The sequence below is a fragment of the Panicum virgatum genome, chromosome 2K (genome assembly GCF_016808335.1).
Source record: "Panicum virgatum strain AP13 chromosome 2K, P.virgatum_v5, whole genome shotgun sequence".
Classification (NCBI taxonomy): domain Eukaryota; kingdom Viridiplantae; phylum Streptophyta; class Magnoliopsida; order Poales; family Poaceae; genus Panicum; species Panicum virgatum.
Genome location: NC_053137.1, coordinates 67,126,948 through 67,152,235, shown reverse-complemented (window position 1 = coordinate 67,152,235; position 25,288 = coordinate 67,126,948). Strand labels below are relative to the sequence as shown.

The 25,288-nt window shown below is 48.7% G+C and overlaps 5 protein-coding genes across 5 annotated transcripts; 2 read left to right on the top strand and 3 right to left on the bottom strand.

Moving 5' to 3' along the window:
- Positions 1-4,201: 4,201 nt before the first annotated feature.
- Positions 4,202-4,573, top strand: LOC120695614. Its single transcript, XM_039978815.1, has one exon. It carries the CDS (start codon positions 4,202-4,204, stop codon positions 4,571-4,573), a length of 372 nt encoding a protein of 123 aa, XP_039834749.1.
- A 1,126-nt stretch (positions 4,574-5,699) lies between these two features.
- Positions 5,700-7,359, bottom strand: LOC120694809 (heavy metal-associated isoprenylated plant protein 35-like). Its single transcript, XM_039978094.1, has 3 exons — positions 7,142-7,359; positions 6,954-7,029; positions 5,700-6,858 (listed from the first exon to the last, which is right to left on the bottom strand). Exons 1-3 carry the CDS (start codon positions 7,175-7,177, stop codon positions 6,032-6,034), a joined length of 939 nt encoding a protein of 312 aa, XP_039834028.1. The 5' UTR covers positions 7,178-7,359; the 3' UTR covers positions 5,700-6,031.
- An 11,298-nt stretch (positions 7,360-18,657) lies between these two features.
- Positions 18,658-22,748, top strand: LOC120694806 (pentatricopeptide repeat-containing protein At2g32630-like). Its single transcript, XM_039978092.1, has 2 exons — positions 18,658-20,692; positions 21,223-22,748. The coding sequence occupies exon 1, from the start codon at positions 18,725-18,727 to the stop codon at positions 20,351-20,353; it is 1,629 nt and encodes a 542-aa protein (XP_039834026.1). The 5' UTR covers positions 18,658-18,724; the 3' UTR covers positions 20,354-20,692; positions 21,223-22,748.
- Positions 20,594-22,257, bottom strand: LOC120694808. The gene is made up of 7 exons (XM_039978093.1): positions 22,122-22,257; positions 21,986-22,024; positions 21,854-21,907; positions 21,607-21,660; positions 21,384-21,437; positions 21,197-21,271; positions 20,594-21,099 (listed from the first exon to the last, which is right to left on the bottom strand). Exons 1-7 carry the CDS (start codon positions 22,203-22,205, stop codon positions 21,001-21,003), a joined length of 459 nt encoding a protein of 152 aa, XP_039834027.1. The 5' UTR covers positions 22,206-22,257; the 3' UTR covers positions 20,594-21,000.
- Positions 22,749-24,489: 1,741 nt separating the features above from the next.
- On the bottom strand, positions 24,490-25,034 carry LOC120696260 (flowering-promoting factor 1-like protein 5). The gene has a single exon (XM_039979382.1). The coding sequence runs from the start codon at positions 24,904-24,906 to the stop codon at positions 24,589-24,591; it is 318 nt and encodes a 105-aa protein (XP_039835316.1). The 5' UTR covers positions 24,907-25,034; the 3' UTR covers positions 24,490-24,588.
- Positions 25,035-25,288: the final 254 nt, after the last annotated feature.

Sequence of the window (25,288 nt, the reverse complement as noted above, 5' to 3'; positions counted from 1 at the left end):
TCCGCCACTAGGCGCGGGGGCCCAACGCCAGCACCAAGGCCGAGCCGATGAACGACCGCCCTTCTACACGCTCCGTGCTCATTCAAACGAGCACCCAGCTCGCGATGAGCGGTCATCGGGCCACTCCTATTTAAAGCCAAAGAATTTGTTCCCATGCCATCTGAGCATAGGACAATTCTTGTGCTGGGAGGAGCCCTGCAAGCTCCCGAGGTGATGCTGGATGATGCTGTACAAGCGCGTCCAGGGCGCCATCGCCCCAACGACTCAGAAGAGCCCCCAAGATGGCAGCTCCATTGCGGCCAGCAACGTGCACGCCTTACGGGGTGGCAGCTGTAGGTTATCACTAGATAGGATTGAGTGTGTTTCTCCTTTGTAATGATTTGGTGCCTACGTGTGGTCCAGAGCGGTAAAGGTCCGCCCTTGTAAACCCGATCTCTGGCTTCATCGCACAAACAGGCGACACCAGCAAGTGGTCCAGAGCGGCAGAGGCCCGCCCTCGTAATCCCGACCTCTGATGTACACCACGAGCCAAGCAATAATGGAGATTTGCTTTCTCAGTCCTATCTTTTCTTTAACCTAAAAGCACTTGTTTGTTCAACCTGCATGTCTCTTTTTCCCGCACGGAGTTTTTCCTTTAGTTGCTAACAATCCAAATTGAGTTGCTAGCTTGTGGTCAGGTTGGGACACCCCTTCTAGCTGGAAGGCAGTTCGGACCCCTTAGGACCTGCTCAGGAGAAGTGGTGCCCGTATCCTGGGGTAGAGAAGTTCTGCGTAGCTTAGCCTGGTAATATACCATAAGCCTACGTACTTCACTGCCCTGTTACGAGTCCCCTAGTATCCGAGTCTGCTGTCCCTAGAGGTCCCGGGCTCCTTTCTAGTATAAGACCTGGTTTTCTACACTTTGCTGCAAGGCCCGGTGACGTGATTCATGGGATCGTCAGCAACGCTCTAAGTCCACTCCGGTGGCCCGCTCCGGCGGAGACCGCTCGCCACGGTCGATCCAAGTCCACTCCGGTGGCCCGCTCCGGCGGAGACCGCTCGCCACGGTCGATCCAAGTCCACTCCGGCGGAGACGTGCATATAAAAGTATACAAATACAATGTAAAAGTAGTAAGAAAGAGGGTTGGAGGGTTCATTTATGCTAAAATATGTTATACAAACATTTATTTAGTATATTTTGCGAGCATTTGAATTTAAATAAAAAAGAAAAAAATTTGAATTTGGCCGGTTACCAGTCAAACCGACCGGTAAGCCGGTCGGAACCGATTGAACATGCGATTTTGAATTTGACCGATTTCCACCGGTTTTCGGTCAAACAGGTCCGGTAAACCGCTACCGGACCGCGCCGGTTTGACCGGACCGGGCGGTTTATTTAACCCTGGTCACGACGCAGCAACAGCAGGGGGTTTGGATTGGATTGGCATGGAGCTAGTCGCTCATGAATGAGGTCGCAGCACACACAGTGGACAGTGCTATGCTTAGACAGTGTTTAGTTTTTACATGTAAAAATTTTGGGTTGGAATTTTCTTAATTTGAAGTACTAAATGAAGTCTATTTACAAAACTTTTTGCACAGATGGATTGTAAATCGCGAGACGAATCTAATGATGCTAATTAATCCATGATTAATACGTAATTAACGGATGGTACTGTAGCATCACTGTTGCAAATTATGGATTAAATAGGTTCATTAGATTCGTCTAGCGATTTACAGCCTATCCATACAAAAATTTTTATAAGTAGACTTCATTTAGTACTCCATTACATGTTTCAAAATATTCGATGTGACTTTTTTTTTTGTGTTTACGAAATTTACAGGGAAATATCTAAACAAGTCCTTAGCGCAGCAGCAGGAGGAGGAGTACCCGCCCGCACCCCAGTTGGAAATAAAAGCATGGCAAGGGGCGCCATGAATGAGATCTCTGCCATTGACATTCAAGGAAGGGCCATGTAAGACTGAACTCACCAGCGGGCGGTGGGAGGCTGACGTGGTCGTTTTTTTCATTATTCTGCACTGTATTATGTACTATTTGCAGTGTAGAGTTTGAAATAGGAGATGAGATGGGTAGGCTGCTGAGTTCAGTGCAATGAACGCCCCCCTGCCAGGTTTCAGGTTTGTCCCTCGATGGCGCTCCACTCGATGCCGCCGCAGTCGACGTCTGAGCCAGTCCGGCCAGCAAGGCATTGAATCGACAACAACGAGTACTAGGGGTGTGTTTAGATGTGTAAAAAGAGTGTAAAAAGTGGATGCGAAAAGTCACATCAGTCACTGTAGCGTACTGTAGCACGTTTCGTTTGTTTGTGGCAAATATTGTCCTATCATGACCTAACTAGGCTCAAAAGATTCGTCTCGCAACGTACATCAAAACTATGTAATTAGTTTTTTTATTTAACTACATTTAGTACTCCATGCATGAGTCATTTGCTATATTTAATGTTTTGATGTGATGGAGATGTGATGGAAAGTTTGGAGTTTGGGGGGGCTGTGTTTAGTTCCCAAAAACTTCCCCCCAAACTCCAAACTTTCCATCACATCTCCATCACATCAAAACATTAAATATAGCAAATAACTCATGCATGAAGTACTAAATGTAGTTAAATAAAAAAACTAATTACATAGTTTTGATGTACGTTGCGAGACGAATCTTTTGAGACTAGTTAGGTCATGTTAGGACAATATTTGCCACAAACAAACGAAACGTGCTACAGTGCGCTACAGTGACTGATGTGACTTTTCGCATCCACTTTTTACACATCTAAACACACCCGGGGAGTTTTTTGGAACTAAACACAGCCTAGAGGTCCCTGGTGCATGGACGGGGATCGTCCCGATCCTGATCCAATGCATTTGCTGTTGCGCGCGCAGCGGCGCAGGGTGTTGCATTTTTTTACCTGCGGGAGCCGCATGCCATCGTCAAGGCATGCGAAACCCAACGGCGGTCAAATCGGCCGGTTAGCGCCGCGCCCCAGGCGCATCGGTCGTCGTCTCGTCCCAGGGCACCGGCCGCCCGGAGCGGAGCGGTGGCCGAGGCGAGGACGAGGAGGAGATGCGCAGGCGCAGCGCTGCGGCAGCGGCAGCGGCGCCGGCGCCGGCGTCGACCCAGCCGCCAAAGCGGCCGCTAAGCATTTGGCCTAGCTTTGCCCTTTGGGGGATTAGTGCAGTATTAGTTTAGATTAGATTAACCTCCATCCCGCCGCTGCGCACCTGCGCTCTGCCTGCTGCAGCAGCTGCTGCGCCTACGGCCTACTCCTAGATTCCGTTTAGGCCACCTCGAGCTCGAGGCTGCATGCGTCGCGTCGCGTCGGCCTCGTGCGCCGACGCCGCGCTCAAGAAAAGCAGCAGTAACAAAATAGAGAGAGAGAGAGAAACGGACAGATCAGCGGCCAACTACCACTGCTATGGTACGGTACCACCAGGTCAGGTTACCCGTATGCACTGTACCGTATCTGTATGGTCATATACTGCTGCACACTCCCTGAGCCGTCCTGTAACTGTAAACAAATTAAAGCAACGGAACGGGACGGGAATGGATGGGGGCGACAGGAAATCTAACCACGAACACGGAAGGAAAACCCTTTCTATTCGCACTGCGTCTTGCACGGGCGGAGGTCGTGACAGGCCACGTGCGAGCACCAACCAAGAGCAGAGCTAGGGACATCATCAGACGATCGCTCCATTCGACCGTGCTTCTGCCGCCGCTGCACATCGTGTTGTCCTGTGTCGTCGCAACGCAAAGGCAATGGCTGGCCCATGTTTTGCATGAATGGAGAGCTAGCCGGCCACTAACTGTTCCTGTAACCTTGCTCAAGAAACACACCTGCTTCTGTTTTTTTTTTGGCAAAATAGGCAAATTCGTTCCTTAACTATCGTCGAAAGCTCAGTTTCATACATAAACTATGAAAACGGCCGTTCTCATCCTCAAACTTTCGAGTCCAGCTCAATTTCGTCCGTCTGACGTGGACACCACCGTGGCGTGCCTCGTCATTGCCCAGTCAGTTAGAGGCTGCGAATTTCCGATTTTACCCTTGCCCCTTGGGGCATCTCTTTCCCAGGCCTGAAGCGTTCCCTTTCGCATCGCGTTGGCCTCGGTCGCACTCGCTCGCCTGCCTGCCGTCGCCGGCCATCTCGCGGCGCCGTTGTCCCCACCAGCAAGGCCCGGGAGGTGTTCACGGCCAAGTACCTTGTCGTCTCGCTCTGCGACATGCTCGCCTTCATCTGCAACTTGCAGGGCATCCGCATGTACGCGCATGCCAGCTTCCTGCTCGGCAGCCTGCCGCCCGGTGGCGAGACCACACCGGCGGAGTTCGTGGTGTACATGGCACGCACGGTGAACCGTGGCAGCTACGCTTGGTCGCTGGGCCTCCGCGCCTTCTATGTGTCCTTGGCTCTGTTCATCTGGACGTTCGAGCCCATCCCCATGCTAGTCTGCAGCGTGCTCATGTGCGGGCTGCTCTACTTTCTCGACACCACAAGCGACCGTAGGGAGGAAGAAATGAGAGGCGGCTGCTATCCTCTCAGCCTATTGGAACAAAGGAGGGTAAAAGGGTCAGCCAAAGAAATAACAAAACCCTAGCGCTGAATAGGCGAGGCATGCTGTCCATGTGGGACCAGGGATGAAATTGAGCCGGCTTCGAAAGCTTGAGGATGAGAACGGTTGTTTTCATAGTCTAGGGACGAAACTAAGCTTTCAACGATACTTCAGGGACGAATTTGTCTATTTCGCCTTTTTTTTCTTTCTTTTTTTTCTTTTTTGCAAAGGAGACACTTCAGTATTTTTCTCCTTTTCAAAAAAAGTCCCTTTTCCATTAATGTTGAGAACTTCCGTTACGAGATGACAAAACAAGCACAAAAGCACTTTTGTGATGCTGCCCCCCTGCTGGCTGCATTACCCACCACCGTATTATTGTCCAAAATGCAAGCAGCCCTCTAATATACTAGTAATACAAACACATTAAAGTGGAGTATAGTAGTACTGAAAATCATCAAGGTATCGTATCTTTTTTTTGAAAGAAAATCGTACTGGTGTCAATCAAGTCACCGAGAATGCAATGCAGCGCAGGGAATCATTGCGCTACATGTGACAAACTGTGACACATTCCCTGCACACCAGCGATCATCATAGGAAAGACCTGTCAACCAAACAGGCCACCTTCATTAGGGCCGTGTTTAGTTAGACGTCTAATTAAAATTATATAAAAAGACAAATGTCTGCTTGCAGTACTAAATGATGTCTATTTGCAAAAAAAAATTTAGAGATGGGTGTAACTTTTCGAGACCAATATAATGACAATAATTAATTGATGATTTACTACAGTTTACAGTAACCAATCTCTAATCCAATTTCTAATCGTACGGTTAAATGCTTCATTAGATTCGTCTCGCGATTTACACGAGAGATTGTGGATGCGGTTTTGTAATTAAATTTTATTTAATACTTCTACTTAGTAGTTAAAAGTGAAAAAAAATTCCATCAATTCCTAACCAAACACGCCTCTCTCTCTCCCCAGGCCCCCCTCTCTGCCCTGCTAAAAAGTGCCCCCACCCACCAATTACATTTAAAACCTGCCATCACTAACTGTCCCACCAACACCTCCTTAAAATTCCACTCACCAACCTGCCATCACTCTATTTGCTTTGCATTTGCTGGCGGTGAAAATTCATGTTTCTTGTTTTAACAATTAGTAACATCAAAGGAGTTCTTAACAGAAAATTACTAGCAGAAATACACATTGCAACTAGTGGTAATAGAATATGATCATCTGATTACATGGTGCATGCACTAAGAGCAATTTATAGTTTATAAGGGGAGAGAAAAAATTCTGGTCAAGACTCAAGAGGAGCTTAGCACTCTCTACCACGATCCACAAGGGAAGATCCACAAGGGAAGACTCTCTCTATTACGAAAGCAGCCTCTCTCTATTACGAAAGCAGCCTCTCTCTCTAACTACAACTCGACGCCGTGCAGCGCGCAGCGGGTGGGACCGCCCAACGACCGGAGTCCGGCGCGGCGGCGGCGGCGGCGGCGGGGAGGTCACATGACGCTGCACGAGTTGGCGTTCTCCTCGTTGAACATGTTGTACGACTCCTGCGGCGGGGAAGACCGGATGCCCGGCGGGCCGTACAGGAACTCCGGCATCGGCGGCGGCACCATCGGCGGGTACCCGTAGGGCGGCGGTGTCGGCATTGGCCCAACCGGCGTGGGCGCGTAGTACGACACGCTGGAGCTCGGGTGCGCCACGTTGTAGCTCATCACCGGCTGCGCCACGTAGTACGGGAACCCGCCGGGCGGGCGCTCCGGACCCAGCGCGGGCGCGGGCGCGGGCGCCGGGGCCGGCAACGGCACCGGCACCGACGGCTGCGGCGTCTTCTCCGCCGCCGCGGCCTCAGCCTCGCCGCCGTCCTTCTGCTTGTTCTTCTTCTTCTTGCCCTTCTTGCCGCTGCCAGGCTCCTCACCGCCCGCCTCCTCGGCGGCGGCGGCGGATTCCTTCGCCGGCTCAGGGGGGCCCTTCTCCTTCGGCGCAGTGGCCTCGACGTCCTTCTTGGCCTCGGGCTTGTCGGGCTTCGTGTCCTTGCCCTCGGCTTCAGGCTGCTTCTTGTCCTTGGCCGACTCCTTCGGCTTCGCGTCCTCCTTGCCCGCCCCTTCCTTGACCTTGTCGCCCTCCCCGGCTGCTGCTGGCGGCGACGGGGCGACCTCCTCAGACTTCTTGGCCGCCTCGACGACCGGGGACGGGGCCGGAGCCGGCCACAGCGCGGCCTGCTTGCCGGCCTTGTGCAGGCGCCTGATGAGCGCGTCGGCGCCGACGCTGGCGGTGACGGTCACCTTGTGCTGCGCCGCGTCCACCGTCACCTTGTACACTCCTGATCGTTCCACAGCGGCGAAGCCATTCGATCAGTCGCTATAGAACGACGAACAGGGAGGGGATTTCCATTATCGACCAGGACCGGCCGCCTACCTTCGATGTTGTGGAGCACCTTCTTGACCTTCTTCTTGCATCCCTCGCAGTGGATGGACACCCGCAGCACGGTGGTCTGCAAGCACAAGAGCAGGGCGTCTGGTCAGGTCAGGTGTGTGTACAAGCAGGCTCAGGCGAAACGCCCGCCCTCCCTCCCAACGCAGAAGCAGATGCTCGCGTTGGCTCACCGTGTACTGCAGCGTCTCTGCTTCCCCTGACGCCATGGCGAGCGAACCTAGACTAGAGGCGGAGCAGCTAGCTAGCTTCAGCGGAGCTCGTCGCGTGGAGCTGGAGCTGTGAGCAGCGAGCTCAACTCCCTGGCGCTCGGCTCTGGTGGTGAGGGGTGGTGGCAAGGGAGGGGAGGAGTGGGCGCCTAGGCAGGCAACCTTTATAATGGCCACGGACCACGGGACCAGCAAGCTCAAGCTGCGCGCGGTAGCCATGAATAGCAAGCAGCAGTTCAAGTTGAATGGCGGCGTGCAAAGACCGACAGGTGGGTCCGGAGTTGCAGGCGCTCCGATGAGCCTTGTGCCAGGCGGCTCCGGGCGCGGATCTCGCTCGCTGGGCAGGGATGGTGACATGATCAGACCCACGTCTCATCGCATCATTGGCCTGATCATGGTGCATGGTGGCAGCTTGGAGTGCTCCCTGATTAGCAGTCGTTCGCTGCCCTGGCCTTTACCTGATGGCTTGATAGCCTGCCTGATACAGATACGCCCGTTTCTTTTACACGATAAGGTCCTTTTTCTTTTCTTCAGGCCAATCTGCAGTCAGGAGCAGTGTCGACGTGTCGCCGATCGGTGCAGGTCCGGCGAGTATCGATCGACAGGCCATTAGAGGCGGCACCAACCCACCTTGCAGAGCTAGTCGTCTACGGAATTTTGGAAGATTTCGGTGATATGCGAAAGGACGCAGTCTTTCGCTTTGAGTGTAGTTGTAAGACAGTTTGTACGCGTACAATAATGTCAGTGAGGTATGCGTGTATGTGTATGAACAAATATTACAGTTGTATCCAGTAGATAAGAGGTGTAAGAAAAAACACCTTGCAGCTGCAGCCTTCAAAAAACGCGCGCACGCCCAATCGCCCATCCATCTTTTGCCATCTCTCCCCATCCTAGTACTAGCTCGCAGTAAAACTGAACTGGCGCCGTCTTTCACCGCGCTTCCCGGGCCGCTTGCAGCATGGTTCATGGCTGGAGGCCTGGTCCGATGAGGCGTCAAGTTCCCGGTATCTTTCTCCGAATCTCCGAGGAGGTCAGGAGGAAGCGTGCGTGCATCGTCCCGGCGGGACCTGAAGAACATCAGGTGAAGAGGGAGCCAGGGCTATGTTTGGTTTCCACCCTCAATTTCTTTTCACAAAAAGACGAATATATGCATAAAGTACTAAATAAAATTTATTTGCGAAATTTTTTCATGGATAGATATAATTTTTCGAGACAAATCTAATGAGCCAAGTTCCACTATAATTGGCAACAGTGATGCTACAGTAACCATCTCTAATCATCTTCTAATCATCCGGTTAAAGACCTTATTAGTTACAACACATGCTACGGTACTATAATTATGGAGATTGTTTTGTAGGAATAGTTAGACTTTATTTAATACCTCTAATTAGTGATTAAAAAAATAAAATGTTTTCATAAAATGTTTTTCACCCTCTAACCAAACAAACAAGGCCCAGCCACCGGCCACCAGGCGGGCAGCTTGCTATTAGGGCGCCCTCGCTGCAGGTAGCCAATATATGGGGCGCCCACAGCGCAGTGTTGCAGAGGGCGGTCAGGTTGCATTGGTTGACAACACCTGCCCTGCTATACCATGATGACTACGGTAGTCTACTGCACGGCACCATGGGGTGTGTTTAGATGCCCAAACCCCCATCCAAACTTTCCATCACATTAAAACATTAAATATAGCAAATGACTCATGTATGTAGTACTAAATGTAGGTAAATAAAAAAACTAATTGCATAGTTTTGATTTACGTTGCGAGACGAATCTTTTGAGCCTAGTTAAGTCATGGTAGGACAATATTTACCACAAACAAACAAAAAGTGATACAGTGTACTATAATATCCGATGTGACTTTTCCTCCTATTTATCCAGGGATCTAACACACAACCATGGTGATGGTGTGGCAGCCGCGGGCTGCGAGCGGTGCCAGAGACGATACGATACGATACGACACGGACGCCGTAGGGCTGAGACGCCTCCTGGTGGCCTGGCCGCGCCGGGTCGCCGTATCTATCTATACGTACGTACAGTGGTGAAGCCAATTCAGAAAATGACCTAGGGTGGACATCTACGATAAAAATTTTGCACGGCCAGAGCGAGACGCCGAGGCTTGCTGCCCGATAGTAAGCGCCCACGTCAGCGGCGCACGGGATCCGCTGTCGCCACCAACGGGTGCCGAGATGAGGCTGCAGGACCGACAGGCGCGGAACGTGAGCGCTTGAGCGGGACTGTAGGGGGGTAGATGGTGAACTGCTGAAATTGTCAGCGGCATATGGTGGCAAGAAGATGTAGTGCTGGGTTGGGGCGCTAGGTTGAACCATTTAAGAGGCCGCAGCCCACTCGACCTTGCGTTCGAGGGGCGCCGCCGCACCGTCATGAGCCCCTGCCGGAGTTGAGAACGGGGGATATCGTCAGCACCCACGAACCGGAGGAAACATCTACTATTATGGGCCGCCGCAACAGGAAGCCTAGTGTTTGTCTTGACGCGAATGGGTTCGTTAGATGTACCTGCCCGCACATATCAGGCCCAATCCATATAAACACAAGAGAGTCGCTAGTTAAATACTGAGTGCGTGCGAGGAGGAAATGTATCAAACAACTTATATGAACTCTTACTCTTTTCTCAAGTAATATGTTATGCGAAACTAATTCCCTCTTCTTTTATGTTCTTCCTATGTTTTTCAAATCTATCATTTTCATTCTCTGCTACCTTTACTATTAACAAATATACTATGAATCTCACGTGGAGTGACTAGGGCGGCCGCCCTGGCTCGCCGTGGTGGCTCCGCCACTGCGTACGTACGACACGATACGATACGATGGGCGCAGTGCAGGCCAGAGGGAGGGATCGGAGAAAACGCATCGATCGCTGGGAAGGATATATCCGTGGGTCGTTCGTCGTCGATGCCCGCTGTCGCCTATCGCGGCACACGGACGGCACACGGGACGGTAAATAGAAATGGTAGCATTGTTTCATTCGTGGGTGGAATGGGCACGCCTCAACGGGCCGGGCAGCCGGATGTACCGCGCGATGCGTCTGTCGTCTGTGGCTCTGTGTACAGTCGTTTTCGGCCTTTACAGTACTACTCGACCGTACAGTCGTTTTCACCGGCTCCTCCACATTTTTGGTGCATGTTTTACAGTATGTACCCGAACGTAGCAGTCGTTTTCGCTACCTTTTTCTTTTGTCTGGATAGATCACAGTACGTAGCACTCCGTAGCTAGCAAACACATGTACAACTACGATCGACATTGCCCGCGATTACTGAACATAACATAAATATTTGTGGTGCCTGCAGGACTAGCCGAACGTATACTGTATGTGCCACGGCGCATCGTACGTGAAACTGGATGCACCATGGATATTGGTACCAAGGATTACCTTACCGGCGATACAATATTTATCAGTGATCTCCGATAACGATAATTGATTGATAATTAGTGAATAATTGCCAAAATCGATTGGTAAGAGGAATCAAATTCAAAAAATGAAAATCAGTTGATAATCGATGCAAACCGAACGATTTATCGCTTCGCCAATTGAAAATATGTTTTGGCGGTGGAAAAAAATAGAAAAGTTTGATAGCATTTAATTTTTTAGGTTATGTATAATATTCTATTAGATAAATTACACATAAATGCACAATTTTACATATGGAATTGCCTAAGAAATAAACATGTTTACATATTTTGACCATGAAATTGCATGAAGCACATGAATTTGCACATATATATACAAACCATGAAGTGCATAGTCCATATAAACAAACGAGTGTATAGTCCATACAAACCTCATAGTTCACACAAAGAAAAGAATGCATAGTTCATACAAACCTCATAGTGCATAGAAACAAAAGAGTACATAGTCTGTACAAGCCACATACAAACTAGCAAGTTCATAGTCTATACATGAAGGCATTTGGCATATCAATTTAATCATTCTTCGTTCTCTTCTTGCTGGTACGTGTGATATCCATAATAATATTTCTAATTATTTAAATGATCTCAAATAAGAGGGGAACACATATCGACGCCACGATCACAGCTCCCTCGCTCCCAGCTGCAGCATCATCGATAATCACCGCATATCTATTGATTATCGTCCTTAATTGCACGACAACCAGTGGATGGTAACGGATCGTTAGATAAAATTATTTTTTCCCTCACCAAATAATTATTGCTTTCATCATGTGACAGCATTCTGGAATCAAGAGAAGCTCTAGTTTTTATAAAAATAAGTTCTCTATTTTTTATGATTTTTTTTAATTTTTGAATTTTGCATTGAAATCCATCGAAATTCCAGTCGGTTTTTATTTTCAGCTAGTATCGATAACGATAAATTTTACCGATAATCGCGATTATCGACCGATTTTGAATTCCCTGATTGGTACTGCGTGGAAAAGAAGAAAAGAATGCATGAGATGAAGAAAAAAGAATGCACATATCTTGACTCTTGTGACTTGAAAGGAACCGGCCGGTTCCTCAATTGCCTGACGATGAAATGAGCCTGCTCCCTACAGACCATCCCTCCTCCCTCACGCTTCTTTCACATGTTCTTCGGTAGTGTGAAATAAAATAACTATTTGCTCGTGACTAGCTGTTACTTTTTACTAGCTATCGCGGACGCCTCTAAGGCTGACCACAGTCGAGGGAGCAAGAGCAAATTTGCTCCCTTCTTGTTTCCCACGCCCTCTCTGTCTACAGTGCCAAACAGTACATCTACAGTGTCAAATAGTACATTTGCTCTTTTATTTGCTCCCTCCACTGCGGACGGTCTAACGAGGTCGTGACACCGGCAGTGTCATCAACATGCACCTTATGTGTGTGTGAGAGAGAGTGCTGCGCTGTTCTTGGTGGTGCCTGGTCTACTACACGATTCACGATAGTAGTAGTACGACGGAGTAGTACTAGTCTAGTAATAACCATGTGTGTCAGGAGGGTAATTATTCCCTGTCCAAAGGCAAAAAGCTGCGCGGCTTGTCCTCCTCCGCTTTCATTACCCCCCGGCCCGGCCGGCCGGCTCGCCGCCGGGCTCCACGCATCTATCGTACGCCCGTGCATGTACCGCCACGTGACGCCGGCCGCCCGCCTCGAACCGCGGACACCAGCGATCAGCCCCGGCCCGCCCCGGACCCGGTTGGTTAGTTTAATTTAGGCCGTGTTTAGTTTTTTACATGTAAAAATTTTGCGATGGAATCTTACTAATTTGAAGTACTAAATGAAGTCTATTTATAAAACTTTTTGCATAGATGAGTTGTAAATCGCAAGACGAATCTAATTATGACAATTAATCTATAATTAGCGGATGATTACTGTATTATCAATGTTGTAAATTATAGATTAAGTAGGTTCATTAGATTCGTCTCGCGATTTACAAGTTATCCATGAAAAAAATTTATAAATAGACTTCGTTTAGTACTCCATGTATGTGTCCCAATATTTGATTTGATATTTTTTTTTGTGTTTACGGAGTTTACGGGGAAATATCTGCCTTACTAGCTGCTGCCGAATTCAATTTAGAGACTACTGCCACTGCTAGCTGCTGCCTTTTCCCTTGGGACCTGCAGGTGTTGAGCAGCTCGAGGCATACGGCTGGGCCTGGCACAGGGCTCACGGCCGGCTCATTCACTTCCGATCCATGCATCATCCCGTCCGTCGTCGTGGCGGCGCTCCTCTTGCTGGCTGTGTTCCACTCCTCCAAATTCCTTCAAATTTTCCATCACATCAAAATCACATCAGAATATTAAATATACCAAATGACTCAAGTACTAAATATAATAAATATAAGTAAATAAAAAATTAATTGCATAGTTTAGATGTACGTTGCGAGACTAATCTTTTGATCCTAGTTAACCTAAAATAGAACAATATTTACCACAAACAAACGAAAAGTGCTACAGTATCCGATGTGACTTTTTCTACCACATTTTCGCGTATCTAAGCACACCCTTGTTGCTTTTGTTTGCTTTGCTTGCAGCGAATGAATGAACATCTCCTAGCTAGTCCATCGTAGCGATGCTGGAGTCCACCACGCACATTGATCAGCTTCAGAATGCGTTTAGTTACAAAAATCAAAATTCCAAAAAAAAATTCCGGCACCTGCATGGAGATTTAAATCTAGACGAAATAAAAAACGCATTGCGACTGCTGTCTGTAAATGGCGAGACGAATCTAATGAACCTAATCAGACTGTAATTAGATGCTAAATTGCTACAGTAATGCTACAGTAAATAACATCTAATGACGGATTAATTAGACTCATTAGATTCGTCTCGCGATTTACAGACAAGTTCTGAAATTATTTTTGTGATTAGTCTATGTTTAGTACTTCAAATGTAGAAAGATGCCTTTTCAAAAACTTTACAACGTGCAACTAAACACGGCCTTAGTTGAAAAATCAAAATTCCAAAAAAAATTTCCGTATCTGCATGGAGACTTAAATCTAGACGAAATAAAAAATGCATTGTGACTGCTGCCTGTAAATCGCGAGACGAATCTAATGAACCTAGGCAGGTTGTAATCAGACGCCAAATTGCTACAGTAATGCTACAGTAAACAATATCTAATGACGGATTAATTAGGCTCGTTACATTCGTCTCGCAATTTACTTCTGTAATTTATTTTGTGATTAATCTATATTTAGTATTTCAAACATAGAAAGATGTATTTAAAATTTTTTTACGGAACACGGCCTCAGTGATGATGGCTGGTGCTTTCACCGCGAATGTGTTGAGCACGACCGATGAAATGAAAACCAAACAATTAATGCAAGCGCATGAAATGACATCGATCAGGAAGCGCCCTTGGAGGGCAATTTGCGTGTACACGCATGCATCATCAGTCTCATCCATTTCCATCCTACTAGTACTCTACCAAACAGCCGCCGTGATCACTAATTCGATTGCGGCCTAATAAATAAAACTTGGGGCCTAAATATGTGTGTTGCTGGCTGACCAGGCACCTCTCCTTTGATCCTGACGACTGAAATAGCATTGGACTTGACATCGCAGTGGCGATCGCAGTACGCGCGCACTCTGCTTTAAGCTAGGGCTGTGTTTAGTTCCACCAAACTTTCCAAATTTTCATCACATCGAAATCATATCGAAATATTAAATATAGCAAATGACATATGTATGGAATATTAAATGTGGGTAAACAAAACAACTTATTGCACAGTTTGGATGTACGTTGCGAGATGAATTTTTTGAGCCTAGTTAGCCCCATGCTAGGACAATATTTACCACATATAAATAAAAAGTGTTACAGTGCTTCACTTTTCGCAAATTTTGCGCATCTAAATACAGCCTAGGTCGCACACCTGCCGTCCTTTGACCCATTCAAGGAGCTGTCTCATAATCTCCCTTCCCCACCATGAACCGTGTGATCGAATCCGGATCCGGCCGGAGGCATTCTGAAGAAAGTGACTAGTAATTGGAAAGCAAAAGTTGCAGCCCAGTCCTCCTGGTCAGATTTCTTGCTCGGGCCTCGGACTGGATCCTCCACTCCTCCTGAGAAAGAGCCGGCACTGCATTGCGTTGATCGCCGTAGCCATTCGGCGGAGGCCCTACAACTGCGGCGACCTTTCTACGTAGGATTACTACTCCTACATCAAAAGCACTCCGCCATGCCAGGAGGTATAGGGCTGGACCGCTGGAGAGGATGGGAAGACGGAAGAGCGGGGGAGGTGGTGTCGAGCTTTCTACATCAAAAGCCGGGCCTCTGGCTGCCCTGCCTCGCCAATTTAATTCCTTCCCCTGCTGCCGCGGGAACATGAACCGCACCCCGTCGCCCTCTCTTCTGCTTCTGCACTTGTCTGTATGTTTCGCCCGAATCGCATCGGCCATTACTGTATGTTATTTGTTTTGCCCACACATACCAGATGATGCCCTGCGCGTCTCTTGTGCGTACCAGAATCTGTGGCGCCTGAATCTCGCGTGCGTTCTCAGCCATGGCTGGGCGCCTGGGCGCGCAGCGTATCTAGTGGCCGTGTTTGGTTCTTTCTTTGGAAGAAGATGGCACACAAGCTGAGAACCTTTGACCATTAGTTACGATGTCGAACAAAGCCAGTTTGTAAAATTAATTCCAGAACCCCTGCGCTAGCAATATGAAGAATCTAATGAGGCCTATGACTGCGTGATTAGACGATGATTACTGCAGCATTACTGTAGCCAATTATCGATTAATTACCGTTATTAGATTCGTCGCGAAAAGTTATACCTATCCCTGAAAAAGTTTTGCAAATAGATTTCATTTAGCATTCTATGCATGCGAGCTTCTTTTATCGACTTGTGTGCCCGGAAAAACCAAACAAGGCCACTACTAGCTGCGTATGCAATGCAGGCCGCTGCTTGCCTCGCACCCCGCGAACGCCACATGCCATTCCGGGGAGATCCTGCGAGGGCGGTCGATCTCGGTGTTTCAGTTTGGCAAAATAGGTGTTCTGATCCTTTAACTTCAATCCGAGGGGCTAATTTAACTCTCGGAGCAAGCAAAATTAGAGAACCAAGACTCCCATTTTACCTTTCAGTTTCATCAGTCGTCGGCAGCAGCGCGGCAGTACGATTTTCGGATGTTCTCATCGTCTGTTTGATTGACGGGTGGGTTGAAGAGTTGTTCACCATCGTTTTCTTGCCACATTTGCTTCGATAGACTTGTCTCATCTTAATCGTTCAAAAAAAAAAAGACTTGTCTCATCTTGTCCTCAGCCTCGTGAGTTGATGGCCAAGTCGGCAAGGCCGCTTCCTACCTAACCCGATATAAGCTAGGCTATTTCCAGTGAAAATTTTATGTGAGTTTCATGCACCGTAAATAGGATGCTATATCAACATTTTCGATGATGTTGCACTGAATTAAAGAGGAGAGAGATGAAATAGATTTTATCTGGATAAAACTATGTATACACACGGTTATCAACTCTTGATGGGTCTTCGAGTTAAATGTGATGCGGTGATATAAAATAGCAAATATGAAACAATGCATCATGGAGTAGTTCCTCCAGACGTCAAGAGGAGAAGTCCACATATCAAGAAGGGCCTCATGCATGCGAATTACTCCAATCCAACTAACTTCCTTTTGCATGGCCCATGCAGCGATTACTCTAGCAAAATGATCTAAACCAAGTTGATTCACCAATGCAATGCTTTAAGCATGCATGCTTGAACTAATTACCGTCATTGGAACACGCACACGCCTAACAAACCAGCCAAAATGTAAAACCACAATATATACACCGAACATATGGGTCCAGACAGAGAGACAGAGAGTAAGTTTTATCTATAGTTTTATTTGTATTTTGCTGACATAATCTTTTTGGAAACAACAAAATAAAACTAGCTATTAGAACCGACCTAAGTGAAGCAAGAGCCCACAAAGTCCTCTAATCACCTGCTTCACGCGCCACGCCGCTGCTGTCACGCCTGAGGGGCATCGAATCGAAGGCTTCGAAGCATGTAGATTAGGGCGACGCACGTGTACATTCACGTAGTACTAGTGTAAGCCACTGTGCACGTGTACATGCATGCGGTTGGATTGGATGAGTGATCGATGGATCGCAGTGCAGGCGATGTCTTGTCTGTCGCCGCGAAAGAAAGGGCGTCGCCGTACGCCCGTACCGGCAGTGCACGAGCGGGGGTCGCAGCGCCCCCGTACTCCCAGCCCCGGATAGCGGCCAAGCCAAAGGGTGCGCGGCGCACGCTCGCGTCACATCGTGCCGGACCCTTTCGCTTTCATTCACCCACCGTAGTGTGTGCTCTCTCTGCTTGCTTGCTTCCATGCCGTGCCGTCGAACCTCACCCAACTTGGCTGTGTCGTCTGCTGCTGTGCAGCTCGTGATCGAAATTTGAGAGGAATATGTAAAAGATTTTCGCCAGTGGTTGGACAATTCTTGTTTCTTTCTGCAGCGATGGTTGGGGGCACCCTATGCATCTTGTGGAAGATAGTTAAGCAAATCATCTATAAAGCCCATTAAGACCCAGTTGATGTTGAACTAGCATTTAAAAATGTTGAACTAGTATTTCGAAAATATTGAAGCATTATTTTGAAAATGTTGAAATTTAACATTTTTTCCATATCTTCTTCTCCGGTGCCGGCGAGCGCCGGCAACAACGCCGGAGCTCCAGCGGGCTCACACAGTAGCACGAAGGCCGGCGGCGCTCCCGCGTAGGGCAAGGCGCGCCAGGAGCAGGCCGCGGAGCGCGGCGGCGCAGGAGCGGGTCGCAGGGCGGCGGCGCAGGGCAGGCCGCGGAGTGCGGCGGCGCAGGAGCGGGTCGCCCGGCGCGCCAGGAGCAGGCCGCGGAGCGCGGCGGCGCAGGAGCGGGTCGCAGGGCGGCGGCGCAGGGCAGGCCGCGGAGCACGGCGGCACAGGAGCGGGTCGCCCGGCGCGCGGGCACGGCCGGCGGGTTAGCGCACAGGGAGCCGGCGGCACGTCGGGGGCCAGGGGGCGGCGCGCGTGAGGCTGGACGGTGGCGGCTGGCGGGCTCGGGTCAGGAGGAGTAGGGTTCGAGTGAGATCCAACAGATGCAGTTGTTTGTACGAATCTCAAACACTGGAAGATGGAGAATTTTTTTTTCCAGAAGATATATAGGATTGGCGCGATGGTTGGGCTGTAAAGAGCCCACCCACAGGTAAGCCCAGCCCATCGGAATAAATCTTACGTGTGGGTCTAGCCCACTTAATCAATAGTCAAAGCCCATCACAACAGCAGCCACCAAGCGCGGAAAACGTAAACCACAGCCCAGCGATTTCCCAGGGCGGCGCTAATTAGCGCGCGCGCGCCACGAGGAGTACCGGCGCTCGATTTCAGACAGCAGGTAATTTTCCATTTAAAGAAAGTTTCTCTCCATAATTTTCTACATTTAGAAAGTTACTTGCAACACATGTATGTATAACTTTTTTTCAACACAACTAGGATGATAATTTTGCAGCACAACTTTTATGATACTTATAACTTTTACGCATAAATTTTTCCAACCAACTTATAGGACAATTTTTTAACACGACACTACAAATTTTACACATAATTTTTTTAGCCTCCTTACTAAATGATAATTTTGAACATAACTTCCACAAAACTTCTCGGACTACAACTTTGATGCATAAGTTCATCATACAGTTTGTAAAAATATAACTTGTCGATATAAGTTTTCAACACAACTTCTATGAAAAGGTAATCAAGAAGATTTTTTACGTACAAGTTCATCATACAACTTTGTAAGCACAATGTTCGATATAAATTTTTAGTACAATATTTCTAAAATCTTTGTCAAGAGAATTTACACATAGTAGAAAGTAAAGGAAGAAACCTGAAAAAAAATAGAAAGAATGATAGCCGCTGCCAGGACACGGTGGGAAAAAAATAGAAAAGAAAAAGAGAACACAACATTACATGGGCTGTCACGTCGTTGGGCAGGACAAGGACAGCCGCGTCGCGCGCCGGCTGCATCGTCGCGCGCCAGGAAGCGCTGTAACACGCGATTGCTGTTTTGGATTTGCGCGATTTCCCCCCGCTCGCTCTCAGTCTCTCTCCCCCGCCTCCGATGCGCCATGTCGGCGACCTTCTCCGCCGCGCCGCCGCTCGCCGTCTTCGCGTCCCTCCTCACGGCGCGCCGCTTCGCCAAGGCCAAGTCCATGCTCGCCTCCCTGCTCACGCCCAACGTCCTCGCGGTGCCGTTCCCGGAACTCGCCGCCGCCTCCCTCCTGCGCGGCGCGCCGCCGCACGCCGTGGCGGCCTTCCACGACATGCTCTTCCGCGCCTACGCCGACGCGGGCGCCGCGGACCGCGCCGCCGAGGCGCTCGACCTCACCGTCTCCCGCCTCGGCCGCCTCGACCCGCGCTCGCTCACGTCCTCCCTCCTTTCCCTGCGCCGCGCCGGGCAGCTCGCCGCCGCCGACGACCTCCTTAGGCGGGCGCTCGCCTCCTGCCCGGAATCCGTGTCTCCACTCTCCGCATCTGTGGTCGTCGACGGGCTGTGCAAGGCCGGCCGCGTTGCCGACGCTCGCCACCTGCTCGACGAAATGCCTCGCCATGGCGTCAAGCCGAATGCGCTGTGCTACAACTCACTGCTTGACACCTACAAACGCCAGAAGGATGGAAACCAGGTGGCGGAGGTGCTCAGGATCATGGAAAATGAAGGGATTGAGGCGACAGTTGGGACATTCACTATCATGGTGGATGCTTTGTCGGCAGCCAACGATATCGACAAGGTTGAAGCTCTGATCGATGAGATGAAGGCAAAGAATGTCCCAGGAGATGTGTACTTCTACACAGCAGTCATCAACGCATACTGTCGTGCAGGGAAAGCGCGGAAGGCCTCCGAGGTATTTGATGAATGTGTTGGCAATGGTATTGAGCCGAACGAGCATACATACGGCGCATTGATCAATGGATTCTGCAAGATTGGGCAGGTGGAGGCAGCAGAGATGTTGCTGGCAGATATGCAAGGGCGTGGAGTTGGGCATAACAAAATTATTTTCAATACGGTGATTGATGGGTACTGTCGTAAAGGGATGGTGGACAGTGCTCTCAACATAAAGGCCGTCATGGAGAAAACGGGCATTGAACTGGACATCTACACATACAACACAATAGCCTGTGGGCTTTGTAGGGTGAATAGAATGGATGAGGCCAAGACTCTATTGCATATCATGATTGAGAAGGGTGTGGCGCCAAATTATGTCAGCTACACTACATTGATCAGCATACATTGCAAGCAAGGTGACATGGTGGAGGCTAGAAGGCTGTTCCGAGAAATGGCAGGGAAAGGAGCAAAGCCCAGTGTTGTGACCTACAATGTTATGATGGATGGGTACATCAAGAAAGGGAGCATCCGCGAGGCTGAGAGGTTCAGAAAGGAGATGGAAAAGAAAGGGTTTGTTCCAGATGTATACACTTATGCATCGCTAGTTCATGGCCACTGTGTCAACGGGAAGGTGGATGTGGCGCTGAAGCTGTTTGAAGAAATGAAGCAGAGGGGAACGAAACCTAATGTCGTGGCATATACGGCTCTGATATCAGGTCTGGCAAAGGAAGGGAGATCAGAGGCGGCGTTCCAGCTGTATGATGATGATATGTTGAAAGCTGGATTGACTCCAGATGAATCTGTATATTCTGCTCTTGTAGGAAGCCTTCACACAGATAATAAACAGAATGATAGTTTACCACAAACTAAGTAAGGTTTCTTAGGTAGCACTGTTTTTAGGGGAAGATAATGTCAGTTTTACCGAAGCAACCTAAGAGGCAAGCAATCCAGACTCTTGCATTTTACTCAGATGACATGAGTTGGTCTCCCAGAAATGCTTGCATGTTGATGTGCGATGTTACATTACTTGACCATTCCAGATCCTCATCGGGCGACACATTTTTTTATTTCAAGCATGTGTAGAACCAGAGGTTGTTGTGCATACTTCATTTGGAAATTGAACTTGAAGGCATGGAATTGTTACAAAAGAAGCAATTCTTGTACATGCAATGGAGCTCTTTACAACTATGAAACGTTGAATTTCCCAGTACAGGTATAGAGATATTTGCAGCTGATGATATGGATTCAGAGATAATACGAATACTCCGTGTGATGTAGTGTACTCCCTCCGTTCCAAAATGTAGGTCGTTTTGACTTTTCTAGATTCATATATTTTGCTATGTACCTAGACATAGGTTATATCTAGGTGCATAACAAATACTATGAATCTAAAAAAGCCAAAACGACCTACATTTTGGAACGGAGGGAGTATTTGCCATTTTTTTCCCTTTTGGGTTGATCCGTCAAAAGGAGGTGAATATCCAGTAACACAAACTTTCATCTCTGGAAGGAAGCGCTAATTCACGATTCTGTTGCTGTTTGTTCTTCCATACTAGCATCAGTGTCAACCTTCAATGCTTGGTCTTGAGTCTGCAGGGCTTGTTCTGTGTCGTTATTGCCCTGCAAAACAAGAAAATCATTGTAACAAATTTCTTGTGCAACAGCATGGTTCAGTGAAGCGTTATCACGTACTAGATGTTTCTCATGTAAAACTAACCGTCTCTGAATTTTTGATTTGCGCAGGTAGATTGCCCTTCTCTTCCTGGATTGCAGACCTAATCTCCTCCATTTCCTAGAAGGAAAACAAGAGGATGGTGTGATTCTTTTTTTGAACTTAAGAGGATGGTGTGATTCTCCTGAAGACTGAACTAAAAGGATGTAAAGTCGTCAGAAAAACGGCACACCGATTTCAGCTGCTCCACTTCAGAGTCGAGTCCCTTCTTCAGACCTTGGAGTTCCTGTACGTAACACAGTTGTCAGCTCTGCATATCATACCGTATCTGTCTGGCATGATATTCGTTACTTGAAGCAGCCTTCAGAGAATGGCACACACGTATGGGCTATGCTCTGTTGACTATGAAGTTTGCAGGCTGAGGGAGAAAGCACAGAGGGCAGAGCAGAACTCACATTCTGGCATGTCTTGACCTGAGTCTCTACGTTGGAGCGCCAGTTGTGCACCTCCTGAAACAGAGTCAGTCCATTGCAATTTGCATGTCATCAGCATCTGATCACCAAACCAGCGAATTTCCGTAACTCTAAGAAAGGAATTCCAAATCCAAGTTTTTCAACTCTGGCCGCGTTTAGTTCATACTAAAGTACTAATGAGTTGCTGGAGTCCTAATCTGCATTTTGTCAGACAATCCACCATGCCTACCTGTTTCAGCTTCTGGATCCTCTCCAGCAACTCCGCCTGCGACGAGGTCAGCTCCTGCAACACAAAGGTCACAAGGATCAATCAAGAATCCATTGCTGCAAACAATCCGGTGCGCCCTCTAGATCACCGTACCTTGACGCGCGCGTCCAGCTGCTCGAACCCCGACAGTCTCTGCAGATCACGAACCAGAACGCGAACGCGCATCATGAACACAAAGCGAACATGGGCTAAATAAAACTTTGGTCAGAGCCGATCAGACCACGCGTACCGGATGACGAGGCGCGGCGGCCTCCGCGGCTGCCGGAGGAGGAAGAGACGACGGTGGCGGCGGGGCAGTCGTCTCGGCGGCCATCTGCGGAGGATTGATTGGCGGAGTCTGGGAGTCGTCGGGCCCCGCCACCGGATCCTACCTGTGGTCTGTGGAGGCTAGTATTTTGTCTCCAATGGAAGCAAGGCTGTCGGGTTGGTAGGTAGGACAGGTTGCCCGTTGTTTTCTTCCTCGCCTGGCCTGCAGATCTCAAGTGTCACCAAGCCGGCTGCAGCTGCTTCCGCCTTCAATGGCGCGCGTTGCCTTTACGTGACGGTTTCTTTCTCGCACGGTTACCTGTCCCTGACAAGTACACCGCCGCTACAGGGATTCACTCAATTAATTGTATCAGGATCGTCGCGCGGAGTTTTCAAGGAAAATGGCCGATTCACGTGTGACAGTGAGGCTCCAGCACAGGAACGGGGAAGAGTCAGCAATGTTCGGCAATGATCTGATTGTCTGCTGAACTTCTCGATCTCACTGTACTGCCGGTGGCATTGTTACAGCCTTACAGAGTATACAGTGACTGACTACAAGTACTTGTTCTGGTTCACTGAGTTTGTTTATTTCTGCGGAAAGTTCCTGATTTGGCTACGGGTTTCGCTGGATTTGCATCCAGCTTATACATACTAGAATCGCATTCGTGCCATGTCTACATGTTTTTTATTGGTCTATCTCGATCAAACTTTGCTTGTTTCTTCCACCTTCAGACTTCCCGGCCCTCCCAAACGATCATCCGACATGGTGTTGATCCCATCGCCTTGCCGCGCCACCCACCAGTCGCCTTTGCCTAGTTGCCTTGGCTAACCTTACTTGGTTCGTTCTATAATTTTGAAATCCCCATCAAACAAACATTTCGTCCAAGACCTCTTCTGCTTCTTCTTCTTCTGCCTCCCGCTAGCCTTTCTCTTCCTTCTCTAGCCTTGCCGCCTTGGTAATAATAGAATTGGAGCAAGGCCATGGCGGAGCTGCCTGCTTTGCCCTCCTCGCTCCCGCATACAGCGGCAATTGAAGCTGCCCCGTCCGTCCAGCTAGCGGTGCTCCTGCGTGCTGACTCGGCCATCAGCCAGCTTCAATTCATTCCCTGCTAGACTGACCTTCCTTCCCTAGCCTTCCTTCTAAAGCTTGAAATCCCCAAAACTATTAAAAAAAGAGAGTTCTCTACAAGACTCACCATATACAAGTTAGAGACAAATGCCAATCTCGCCGGAATCGGATAGGATGGTGAGGATTTGAGTGAGAAAAAAAAACCGGACATGCATGGCTAGATTATATAACCAATAAGCAAATCTATTTTTATTTTGGGAAAAGGGCGCCGCGTCACGTTATACAAGGAACACACACGTGTCAGTGTGTCAGTGACAAATACTAGGTGTTGAATTGGTCTTTTGCTTATGGAATTTCTATTCTATCCTGTCCAAGTGTCCATGCATCTCCGAATATCCTGCCTAGGCTTGTAGCCTTTCTCTGTAGGCTTATCGTTCGAGAAGCTAGCTAGCATGACGCAAATATTCGTACATGACAAATATTAGTCGACAGCAGCGATAGCCAACGGATCAAAAAGAAATCATTTTTGTCTTAGGATGACAAATATGATATGGGGGCTGAGCGACAGAGAGGAAGAACAAGAAGCTCATGAACACCCTCAACAATAACACAGTACGAAAAGTTAATAGATTAGAAGCCACCGGGTCAGCGGACGGTTGAAATCCACGCGTCTTTCTATCACATCAAACTTAAACACTATCCAATCAGTAGTGCTGAGGAGCAGGAAACGCAGATGCCATAGCTATCTGAGAGTTGTACCGTGTGAAGTTGCATTTTTTGTTCAGGTTCATGAACCTGATGCATGCACGCAGCTTCTTCTATCTGTAGCATATATGCAGCTTGCGGACCGCTTCTTCTGATGTACTCTTTGGCCTGTTGTTGTGTGCGTGCTTGTTGAAAGAATATTCCTAATTATTGATTGGAAGCGATTACTAGTAATCATGAACGAAACCGAAATCCATAATTGATCCGTCTCCGGTGCATGCGCCGCGTTTGTAGATTAATCATATATCGGCAACAATACATGCACATCAAATAATTTTTAGGTAGAGGACACTAACACTTGATTAATCTCACACCGAAGTTAATTTAAACCCAAGGGCTACAATATATAGCTAGTAGAGTAAACAGTAAGCATTTATCTCGATCTCACTCCTTGCGCGCACAGACACTTGTTTCCCTTCTATACAATACATATAAGTATATATACACCATATATATATATATATATATATATATATATATATATATATATATATATATATATATATATATATATATATATATATATATATATATATATATATATATATATCCCGGGCAGCGCATCTGCATCTGCACACGCATGCCGCCACCGTACCCCCAAGCTATAGTAGGTAGGCTAGGCGTCGACGACCTTGAAGTGGTCGCGGTTCTTGACGACGACGTCGTACATGTGGGTGGAGCGGAGGCTGGCGAAGTCGCGCGGGATGGTGATGAGGTCTGCGCCGCCGTCGCGCTTGTGGAGCTGCACGATGCTGCGGTTCTCGTAGTAGCGCTCCCAGCCGAGCGTCCCCAGCCGCCGCTCCAGCGCCTCCACCGACCGCACCACCTCGTTCGTCGGCACGTACACCAGCGCCTTCCGGCTCGCCGCCGCCGGCTGCTCCAGCTGCATCACCCCGTTCCGAAACACCCACACGCCGGCGCCGGATCCCGACATGGCGGCCTCTCTGCTTATTATTGGTTGGCGCCTTGGCTTGGCTTTGTTTGCTGCCGCTGCCGCTACTGTTGCTGCTCTGCTCCGTGTGACTGCCTGTGCGTGCGTATAAATAGGCCGGGTCGGACTGGGGTTCCCTCATTCCCTGCACCCAGTTTCCGCCCAGGGGCGGCCTCCCTCTTCAGGTACAGGTGATGCGACGGAGATCGATCGGGCCTTGCAGATCGGGGTGGGCGAGCGAGATCGATTCATGGTTCATGCCATTGCCAGCATGCCTGCCACGGCCACTGACGCTAAATTTAATTTACACCCTTTTCTACAATTAAAAGAAAAATAATCACTATGCTTATCTCTATGTTGCATCTAGCTATCTGACAGCAACATG